The sequence below is a fragment of the Malurus melanocephalus genome, unplaced genomic scaffold (assembly GCF_030028575.1).
Source record: "Malurus melanocephalus ecotype Western Australia unplaced genomic scaffold, MMel_1.1 scaffold_54, whole genome shotgun sequence".
Lineage (NCBI taxonomy): Eukaryota > Metazoa > Chordata > Aves > Passeriformes > Maluridae > Malurus > Malurus melanocephalus.
The window spans coordinates 654,621-666,528 of NW_026623286.1; the positions used below are offsets into that span (position 1 = coordinate 654,621).

The window sequence follows — 11,908 nt, forward strand, 5'->3', positions numbered from 1 at the left end:
TTTTTTTTTTTTTTTTTTTCTAAACAGGGACATATGGATATAAAAGGGATTGGAACACAGTTACTAAGTAAAGGCCTTCGTAAACTTTAGACTAATAATTCAGTTGTTCATTGGTTGGGTTTGAGTTTGAATCCAAATGATTCGTTTATTTATTCTTCRAAGATCATAGAACCACAGAATGGTTTGGATTGGACAGGACCTCAAAGATCACCCAGTTCCAACACATCTAACAGGCGCAGGACACTTTCTACTACAACAGGTTGCTCAAAGCCCCCTCCAGCCYGGTATTGAACACTTCTAGGAATGGAGCATTCACAGCTATTCTGGGCAACCTGTTCAGTGCCTCACACTAAAGAGTTTCTTTACATCCTCATTTGATTGAAATCTTTGGTGGACTCAGAGCCTGATGACTAACACCATCARGTGCCTTCCAGAAACTGTATTGCAAAAATCAGGGAACTCTTAATATCTTCCCTTATGTGATGGCACCAGTGTTTCTTCACTAACYTCCCATGGGCTGGCAGCTCTGCTGCATCACACTGTTTTAAATTTCATTGAAAAAGAAGGGCAGTTTATTTCAGACTAAAAAGTAAAATGCTGCATACTGAGTTACGTTTTAAGAAGGAACTTCTGTTTTTAAAACTGTCAGTTAAATACATTAAGAAAGCATTTCTAATTACACATTTCCACCATGTCAGTTGCTGTTTTTTCAGCTGTTTATGTAAGCGTGAAATGGGCACAGTGTCYAGAAATAATTATTTCTGCATGTGTTTCATCACAGTATTTTTTTGTGTGTTTGACTTGGTTTCAAAGTAATCCTGGCCCCCGTGATCATGCTGTGGGGCATGCTCAGGGATGCATGTGTCTCTTCTTCTAAGAAGTCTGAAGTCAGTATCCAACTGACCAAAGACACAATCTGATTAGCAGTTTATTGAATATCAGCTACCAAGCAGAGGGGAAAACAGCACCACAAAAGCAATCTCTATTACATACAAAATCCTCACAGAGGAGGAGGAATTAAATACTTTTAATAACATTAACGTTGGAAAAAAACTTCCATTAGATTTTACAACTTACCAAGAAAAAATCTAACAAAAAAACTTAAACCCAATGGAAAATAGATTTTACTGTTCCCGCAATTAATTGTTAATGTGGAAGCTGAATAAGTTCCTTACTTTACTGTAAGTAAGTAAGTTCGTAAGTTCCTTACTTCACTGATTTGGTATCAGCAGTGTAAAGGACAGAAATAGCCACTGCTTCTGACTGAAAAGACATTTAGTATTAAACCACTTCTAAATGAGATAAGAAAGAAGACTAAACTAGAAGCTATATTGACCATATATATTCTATACCAAGAACTATTTTATCCTTTTCTTGCAGAATGCAAGGAAGTGACCTTCAAACAAACTGCAAACAACCATAATTTGGCTCATATCAAGCAACCATGAACCAAGAAGCTATTTTTAGGATGGCAGAAACRCAGTGATAGTTAAATAATGTAAATACACTGCATACTTCAGACTTGTGCTGCCATCTGCTCATAATGGCAAACACTTCAATAACACAGATAACAAATGAACAGAAAACCTTTGAAAGAAAACAGACTGGTTTTTGCTTACCCTGATCTTTGATTCAATTYTCTGTCATTGTTGAGAACAACTGTCTCCTCCTTCGTTTCTTGTTCCATTGCTACATTATTCCCAAGCCTCTGTTGAGAATTTGTTTCCCATGCACTATCACCACCAGCCACGTGCAACACAGATGTTCSTGCAATGCCCGAACTCTCATTCTCGGTGGTCAGGCCATCTGAAGGAGAACAGCCTTCATGTTCAAAAGATTTCTGAAGGGGCATTTCTACCTGAAATTCTGTCTGAGTGCCAAGAATCAATTCCTTTGTGACAACAGCTGCTGGTTCTTCACCAGGACATCCAGACCCTGATTTCAGCATCTCTGTCTTGGCAGAAATTTCTTCAGGTGATATGTCACTTACTTCATTTTGGCCCAGTATAATCCAACCTTCATCTTGCCCACAGATTTCTTGTGATTTCCTCTCACCATCCAGCTTTTGAGGCACAACAGATGACCTTTTCTCTTCCAAGCGAACAGTGTCCCATCCAGTCCCACCAGTGGGGTGATCTTTGCGTTCATTTGTAATGGAGGTTGGCTGAAAGGTATCTAAGGAGCCCGGTGAAAAGCCTYCGTGAGATTCTTGAAATGCAAAATCGATTTTGCTTCCTTCAAGAGTATCATTTGTTGCAGGTGTATCTTCTTCCTCAGTAACAAGGACATAATCCATCTCCAGTGAAGCCGGATCTTGGAGCACCTGCATCCTCACATCTTCCTTACTCTCTGTACTTTGCAGTTCAGGACTCATAGGGGAATTTCTCGTCTTTTCTTCCCTACAAACTAGGGAGTCAATGCCAGCTTCTAAAGGAACATGCAAATAGAAACTTGGTTTAGTTTTTGAATTACTGATTTAGTCACCCTAATATACTTTAATGAGTACTGTGAGATAAAGCTCTTTTCCGTTTGCTTCACTCTGTTAATGTGTATTTGAATTTTATAACATCATCACCATCATCATTATTGTTAAAGGTTATACATTAACACTGCAACCATTCCCAAGGGACAAACAATTCTGTGTCCCATAGGCTAGGCCCTGTAAAAACAACAGAAATTATATTTCTACTTCAGTGTTTAAAAGCTTTAGATCTGTCAGAGAGAATGACATTAGAGCTCTTTCCATAATACACGTTTTGCACAAACTCCACACTTTACTCAAAGCCTCCTCACTAAGCAGTAATACTCCAGACACTTCCTCCTTTCTCCGTTCTATGTACTCCCCCTGGAAAGCAGATTTTTCTTACCATCACACGATCTTCTGTCTCCACCTGGTGGTGAGTCGGGATCGGTTGTTTCAACTTCAGATTTTCCTGTCCAAAAATCAGAATGTGCTGGAGTTRCTTCAGACATGGAGAGCGATGGTACAGAGATGAGATTTTCCTGAAGGCACTCTGTGGATGTTTCARACACCTTATCTTTGGTCATTAGGATGCCTTCTGCACCTTCCAAAGGAGCTGGCAGTGGCAGTCGTTTTTTCAAAGAAACACTKCCATAAAATGGCTGCTGTAACAAGAGCTCACTGTTTGCACACTCTCTGCTGCCAGAGGGTTCAGCATCAAAAGATGCAGAGGATAGTGGAGTACAGATCTCTGGTGATTGGTCATCGGGTACTTCCTTAAACACAGGAACATCATTTTCAATTCTAGCTTCGTATTCTTTTGTTATGTCATCAAACAGTTGATTATTTGAATCAGATTCACTGCCTTCATTACCATCAGGTACAAAAGACTCGGGAAAGAATGTCTGTTCATCCTTTGATTTCCCTTCTGCTGCCTCACTGCCTGGTAGTGCCAGTATGTTCATTCCATCACTTGTGTCTGCCTGGACATTAGTCACTGATGTGTCCTTGATATCATGTTCTATCCCTGTGTCAGATTCATCGGCACCTTCTTCTGACCTGTCTAGCTCATCACCAGTTATTGCTGTATGGTCAGTATCAGAATATTTTACAACTTCAGCCAAGGCACTTATTTCTTTTAAGCTTTGTTTGGCCCCATCAGGTTGACTGAAATCCATGGGAAGCAGATGCATTTGGGAGGTCCCTATTTTAGCTGTATCAGTTGGTGTTCCTTGATGAATGAAACTTCCATGGAATGTGTCTATCAGTGCTAATGACGTCACTTTTGTAACTTCACTGGCAATTTCAGTTGACTCAATAGGGTCAAAATCCAGTTTATTTTCTAGACTGTATTCTYCTGGAATTGCAAATTCAGAAGTCTCCTGAGGATTAGAAGAGATAAGTTGATAGAATTCATTGCTCTTTACTGGTTCGTAGTCCTGGGAGCTACCATTTTCAGAGTGTGTCTCCACCTTCAGCATAGCTAATTCATGCTTGGACTCAAAATCTACCTCTTTAGTTATATTTGGACTGTCTTTGTCTGCAGGCTGCTCTTTGTCTGCAGGCTGCTCTGCAATCTCAGAAGATGGGATAGAGGCATGCTTAGCTTCATATTCCTGGCACACATCAGGACTGCTTGATGACTCTGAACCATTGTCTTGGTCACAGTGACTTAAAATATCAGGATTTTCACCATCTGGTTTCAAAGTGACAGCCTGCTCAGTATTAGTCCACAGGTCAGGTTCCACTGAAAACTGCTGATTACTTTCTTGTGTGTTATCCTGTAAAATATCTGGGATAAGCTCAGTTTGGGTCTTTAATATATTCACCTCTGGGCTTGACTTTTCTGTCATTTCAAAAGATAAGTCTTCTACAGTGAAAGCACCTGGCATGGAGTTATGCACTTCTAATCTTTCCCAGGCGTCCTCCTGYTGTCCCTGAGGAATGAGACTAGCATCTCCCTCATAGTCTTTTGGTAGATCCAGGACAGTGATGGCTTGAACGGATGTATTTGGTATAGCTCGTTCTTCATCTGAAAAAGAATTCTGTGGTGTCAGCTGATTTTCCTCATCTGTAGAAAATGACTGCTCTATCAACTCCCTTTCTTCTTTATCCAGTACAAAAGAATCAAATTGTTTCAACTGTAAAGTGTCTTGATTTATCTGACCATCAGGACTACTAACAGAATGTACTAGCCTTTCATTTTCTTTTTSATCAGAGTACAGGGGGGCAGGCTGATTTTCATCATTACCTGTATCAACGAAATGTGCTTCTGTTGGTTCTTCAGCTTGTGAAGGGGAGCCACAGGAGTCCTCCTTACTATTTCCTAACTGGCTTGGTGCTGAGAAACTTGATACAGAATGCTGATCATCTAATTGTTCTTCTTCACAAGGTTGTGAACTCCACCATTCTGAACTGTTATCTGGGAAATCACATGTTCCTACTGTGGATTTTGGATCAGTTCTTAAATCAGCTTCCACGGACACACTCCACCCATCTACAGCTTTTGAAGAACACTCTTCTTCATCATTAGCAGCAGAAGTCATTGTAGGATCTTCATTCACTTGATATAAACATGAGACTTCCTCACTGTCTGTATTTTCATTGAAAATACTCACCTGAGTTCTTTCCTCAAGTGTTTCACAGTGGCCTAAATACTCATTAGTCTTATTATGGTCAATAAAGTCGGTAGTCACATGTTCCTGCAATACCATCCTGTCTTCAGTTGTTTCAGAATTTTCATTGAAGATGCCTACCAGGACCTTCTCTGCCACCTTAGTTTTTGCACCTAAATTGTCTTCATTTGCTTCAGGACTTGCTGCATTGGACTGAACATAATTCTCTCCATTTTCAGATGCTGTGAGCTGTTTGTTTTCACACCCTGAATCTTCATTAATCACTTCTGGACATGCCTCTGAATTCTCTGAATCCTCATTTACGTCAGGACTCGATAAAGAAGATACAGTATCGTCATCTACATGGGCATTCCAAAAATCTAAGCTTTTAGGAATTTTGTTCTCTTCACCACTWGTTTCAAATCTTCCTTCATCTTCATTCCCAAATTCATTGTTTCTACAAGAATCTTCAAGATTTTTATTGTTTTTGATTTCCAATATATCCCTGCTGCTTTTGTGATGACTGGCAACTGGAAGTTCTCCCCACACGTTCACAGATGCATCACTTGAATCAGGACTTGTTCCACTTGAGTGTGTATAATCATTTATTGAATTACTCCACACATTATCTTCTTCCAAATAGCTTTTGATCTGTATATCTTTTGAAAGGCTGCTTGTGGTATTTGCTATTTCAAGGACTTCACTTGCCTCAGGACTTGTTCCAGGAGATTGCAAATCTTCACATGGCTGTGAATCCAAATCAGTTTGGGGAAAAYTGTCATTAAGCACTGCAAGTGGCTCTCCACAAAGGTTATTAGCAGGTTCTAAATTCTCAGAGCTTTCATTTCTCCCAGAACCTATTTCAAGTGAAAATGAATTTTCCACCACAGACATATGTGTAATGTCAGGAACACTAACAAATCCAGAAGGATTATTCTTAAACTCATCTGTGAAAGAGTTTTCATCAGTCCTCATCAGTTCCAAGTCAGTTTTGAAAGACACTAWCTCAGAATTACAAGTGCCTGGATGGTTAAATGTCACTTCAGGTAAGCATTCTTTCCCTACTCCCAGAGGTTCTTGTGATTTGTCCATCAAAGGAATTAATGTGGCTTGGTCACAACCATTCATTCCAGAGTCATTCCAGATGCCTGAGCTTCCAGGCATTTTAGAAGAACTATTTTCAGAATTATCACTACCCTTATCAGAACTTTCAGAAATACCTTCCATCCTGGGACTTGCTGCATCCTCTATCACTATAGCCTCTTTTTCAGCTCCCTCAGAAAGCAGCTCTGACATTTCACTATAATTGTAATTTTGTGGTAAAGGGTCATCAAAAAATTCGTAATTTCTGCCTCCTTCAGAAATACTTGAAAATGAATCTAAACTATTCTGCAGCATGTCATTCCTCTCTTCTTGACTAAGTGGATTGCTTTGATTGGAAAATGACTCATTCTCTGAGATTAACACTTCCAAACTAACACTATTTTTCAGTTTTTCAGGCAAGGTGGAAACTTCAAATGTTGACTCATTTTCCTCCAAACCTGTTTTACCAGAAGATTCATTGTCCTCTTGCACTGGTTTATTACAAATGTCATTAATCATCTGCTGTCTACTTGTCTCATGCGTTCTCTTACATTCTTTTCTTTCCTCAGAGATGACARTGGCATTATCCCAGCCTTCCTCACAGCCCTGCTCACTCTGTAAACCCCATGAGTTCAGCTGCTGCACTGAATCCTGACTATCCCRCTCGTCATCAACACCAGCAGTGTTTTGTGCTGCATTCTTGTTGAGTATCTCACTCCCTATGTCATCTGTCTTCAGATCCAAACCCTTCTCAGTGTCTGAAGTTGGTGTAGAGGTGTTGGTGTCTTCTACAGGAACACTGCCCACTGTTTCTGCATTTTCAGCTGCTGTCTGCCTAGTATTTAATTCATTCTGTGATGGTGATAAGTTATTCACTGTTTGATTGCATGCCAGTGGTACTCTTCTGTTTTCAGATACAAGAAAATTATTTTCACTGGCACATATTTCATTTGAGAAATGAGTATTAGCTGTTTTCTCTGAATTAAGAAAAGGTTTAAGAGAGGCAGAAACAACAGCAATTTCAGAATTTCTTTCTTGTAACTGTGTGATGTTATTTAGAGGAGTGTTCCAGATATCTGTGTTTCTGGTGCTTGGCAAAGGCACACTGTTAGGAGATAATGGTTCCTTATCAAGTACTTTTGACTCAGCCAAATTTGTGTTCATGAATTTACCAGTAACTGTTTCTTCATCAAAATCCTTGTCCTCATTCTCTCTTTCATCTTCCACATATGTAGGTGATATGTATGAATCAGATGTTGAGTAATTGGTGTCCGGTGGAGAAACAACTAAATCCTCCGCTATATTTGAAGAATTAAGATCTGAGTCTTTGTATAAGAAGGTATCCTCCCATGGCACCACTACTTCCGTTACTTCTTTCCTGATGTTTTTATCATACATAYTCCAGCAATCTATATTTTCAAATTGTTTTGGCCTATGTTTAGGGTCACCAAACACAGTTTTATCTCCTGTGTTCAGCTTGGAATTGTTTTGCATATTGTTGAAAACAGAATTTGTATTTTCAGATTTTCCACAGTCTTCTACTGAATATCTTCGTTTATCCCAGGCTTCTGGATTTTCAGACTCATTGTCCACTGTGAATTCTGAAGAATCTGATAAACCAGTTTTTGATATGGCCCATTCCTCAGGAATATTGACTGATTTTAATTCTCTATCCAGTTTCGGCATATTCCACACATTTTCTGAGGATCTACCAGCATCCCCTTCAAACTCAGTCCAGATTCTGTAMGAATCTCCACCTAGCTGACTATCTTTTCCTTTACCACTATACCATGCATCTGGCATCACAGGTGTTGGCTGGCTGACCTTCCACAGGTCTGTAAAGCTCTCCGGTTCTTGCTTTGTCTCGTCTAAAGCAGCAGTTTGCAAACTTGAATGTTCACTGTTTTTCTCCTGATTCTCATGGTTCCAATTATCTTGCTTAAACTGATTATCCCACAGACCTGRTCTCATATATTCCATTTGCTTTGGCTGTTTTTGGAGGAATACAGAATCTGAGGCCCTTCTATCAGTATGTTCTCGTAGCAAAGGACTTTCTTTAGAATCTTTCCATAAGACAGGACTCTGAAATACAGATTCCTGTTCACTTGAACTCCATGCATCAGCATTTCTGGAATCGAGGTCAAAGCCATCCCACCAGCTTCCATATCTAACTCGAGACTGAGAATAATTTGCGCCTTCTATTTCATTAATTTTTTTAATGACGTCTTGTGGGAAAATTAAAGGCTGCCCATTATCTAATGGTGAAGTATCTACAAGACTATTCATAGGAGTCGGTGGAATTCTTGAATCAGCAGATTTCAACATTTCTGGTGAAGAAGAATCACCTTCAACTAAATCAATCAAACTTGAAGTTTTCTTACACATTTCTCCTGGATTCTCATCAAATTCAGCCAGATTGTGTTCCTCAATTTTTGTCCTAAGTAAGTCAGTTGAATAATTTGCTGTATCATTTTCTAACAGGTTTGCCTCATCAAGCTCTTTCTTTGGAGTGAGTTGATGCCCTTCTGAAGAGTCACTATTGAGAAAATAGTCATCTGCTGGGGAGCAATCAACAGAACGAGAAGATGACTCAGATGGAGCTGTAACCATGGGTGCTAGATCAAAATTGAAAAGATCGAAGTTATCACGATGGTTTCCTGACTGAGGCTTTTGTTCTTCAGCTATTGCTCCTTCAGGAATAGGGCTATAGGAATCAAAACCAGGCAGAAGACTGTGATGAGATGCAGCACCTTCTCCCACAGGGCTATCATCACTGAGAAACACAGAACTCTCCTTGGAAGACCGGCTGCTTCTAATGGTAGCCAAGCCACTGTCTGGACTTACAAGRTCTACATTAACATCAATGTGGGCTTGCATAGACCCATTTAGATCTTGAGGATTTTCTATAAAATTGGCAGAACTGGGCTGTGGTTCTACGTCAGARCCATATAACTCCATAATACCAGAAGATCCTTGCGAAAGCGGAGCACTTCCCGCAACAGCTTCAGTAGAAGAAGTTCTACTGTTTGATACCATTTCTGGTTGCCTTCTATTTATAACTTCCTTAATTAGAAGAATAATTTGATCACAAGTCACCAAAGAATTTTCTTGCTGATAAATGAGAATTTGGTCACATTCACATTCTAGAGGATCCAGCTCCAAACAAGGATTCTGACATTCTTCTAATTCACAGCAGATCTGTTGAGAAACAGGATATTTCAGAAGTCACTGCAGTTATGGGCATAAAGGCAAATATTGACCACCTCATCATGTAATACAGCCATACCTATCTTTTTGTATTAACCTATTGCTTGGCCATTTTGCTCTAGCAACCTCATTATGATCCTCAAATAGATCATACATTATAATAAAAGATCAAGACAAAATATGTGGATTCCAAAAATACTGGTCAGAAATTACACTATYGGACTTTTCACTTCACTTCTTGATAACAACAGAAAATCCAAATAAATGTTTGGTTGTTCCCTTAAGAAATCTGAGTAAAATTCAGGTAATGATACATTAGAAATGTATTTCTAGAATGTGGTCATTATATTAATAAATGCATTTATATTAATCTTGAAAACAACAGAGTCACAAGTTTTCAAGACTGACAAAAAAACTCAAAAAGTTGCCACTGAGATGGTTTCTTCTGTCTGGGGATAAATACAGTTTAAAAAAATGGACAGTACCTGGCTGTGGATAAGTGTATACAATAGTAATAATTTGTTTTTATTTCAGAGCTTGAATTCTTTAGGAATAACAAATACATCTATGAGTTCTGGTCATTCCCTTTTACAATCTGCTTACTCATCACTTATTGCCGCATCGTCTGTATAGACCACAATACAAACCCAAGCCAAACCAGTGGCAAAAAGAATCCTTTTCACTGAACTGAAAAATCTTGCTTCTTTCAGTATTTCTCATACACTTTTTCTGTTAGATTGGTCTGAAGCAATAATAAATATCAATCTTTCATTTCGTATCATATAAATAATGCAGCCATTTCTAACARCTGCTGAGTTGTTGGTCTGTTGTTGCTACATTTTGACCTCACTTAATCAACACCTATTAGTAAAGACTATTTTAGAAAATGCAACATTTTCTTCCAGGAAAAACATCTGCTTCCTTTTCCAGGTACTTACTTGATTGCCTAGCTCTACATTTTCTGAGTATACCACTATKTGTTGTTTTGTTTGCTTCTCATCTGACAAACCATTGGCCAAAATGACAAGTACATCAAACCCGTATTTATCCATGAATGTTTTCAGATCACCAATGAGACTCCTGTGTAACACGCAGTCCTGAAAAACATTAAGAAATTAAAAGAAATGTCAGCAACTTTTCTTGTTCTTTTCATTGAAATCTGTCATAAAAATAGCCACAAATGTTAAAAAGTATCAGCTGCTGTAACACACAATAKATTTCCATTTTACTTGTCAAAACAACTGTATGCCTAMTAAAAATCAAGAACCAGTCCCATARCATAGTGATGGAAGAACACTAAAATACTAAATGCAGGTTGTGCCTGGAATCTGCTGGTGAAATGTAATTCTTACTTGTTGCTGCTACCTGCTTTTGCAAGGTTTCTTAAAAGTACTCTCCAAGCTCTAGGCCATTTCTTTATTCCCATGATAAAGAAATTGGGTGWACAGGGTAGGAGACCTGAATGGATGAGCATGGAACTCCTAGTAAATCTCAAACTCAAGAAAGAAATACACTAGATGTGGAAGAAGTGACAGGCCACATGGGAGAACAATACGAACATTGCCAAAGTTTCAGGGATACAGTGAGGAAGGCCAAAGGCCACTTARAAATGAGTCTGGCAASKGATATCAAGGACAACAAGAAGAACGGCTACAAGTTGATCAGCAGGGATCAGTGAAAATGCAGGGCCACTTGGTGAATCAAAGGTGCATTCTGGTGATGGAAGACACAGAGAAGGCAGAATTACTGAATGCCTTCTTTGCCTGTCTTTATGGCTGAGACTGGCCCTCAGGAGTCCCAGACCTCAGAGGCAAGAGAGRAAGGCTGGAGAAAGGAAGGCTGTCAAGGACTGTATTAGAGATCTTCTAYGCAGATTTAACACCATAAATCCATGTGCTCTGGTGAGATGCACCCATGGATGCTGAGGGAGCTGGCTGATATTGTTACTCTCCTGCTCTCCATCATCTTTAAAACCATGGAGAAGGGAAGATGCGCCTGATGACTCAAGGAAGGCCAATTCCACTCCCATTTTCACAAATGGCAAGGAGACTGGGGAAACTATCAGCCAGTCAGCCTCACCTCAATTCCCGGAAAGGTGATGGAACAGATCATTCTGGAGTTCATCAAAAAGGTCATAGAAGACAAGAAGGCTGTCAYGAGTACAGGAATAGTCAGGATGGATTCACAAAGGCCTGGACCAATCTCATATGGCATGGCAGGATGGGTCAACAAGGGGAGAGCAATGGATGCTGTCTGCCTCAACTCCAGCAAGGCTTTTGACTCTRTCTGCCATGACAGCCTGGCAAATCAGCTCAGGAAATGTGGGTCAGATGAACAGACCCTGAGGTGCATCCAGACCTGGCTGAAGGCAGAGCTCAGAGGGTCACAWTCAGTGGARCAGAGTCCAGCTGGAGGCCTGCAGTCAGTGGTGTTCCCAAGGGATCAGCTCTGGGTCCACTCTCCAATATTCACCTTGTTTATCAATGACCTGGAGGAAGGGATCAAACGTGCCCTCAGCAGGTTTGCTGGTGACACTAAACTG

At 39.8% G+C, this 11,908-nt stretch overlaps 1 protein-coding gene across 4 annotated transcripts in view; it reads right to left on the reverse strand.

Moving 5' to 3' along the window:
* The window catches only part of PRUNE2 (prune homolog 2 with BCH domain), a 127,169-nt gene that overhangs the window by 42,535 nt on the left and 72,726 nt on the right, over nt 1–11,908 (reverse strand). For all 4 annotated transcript variants that reach the window (XM_057365555.1, XM_057365553.1, XM_057365552.1 and 1 more), the window contains exons 7-9: nt 10,305–10,463; nt 2,868–9,357; nt 1,620–2,427 (exon numbers count right to left, since the gene is read on the reverse strand). In XM_057365555.1, coding sequence (XP_057221538.1) covers nt 1,620–2,427; nt 2,868–9,357; nt 10,305–10,463 — 7,457 coding nt within the window. The remainder of the gene's footprint in view (nt 1–1,619; nt 2,428–2,867; nt 9,358–10,304; nt 10,464–11,908) is intronic.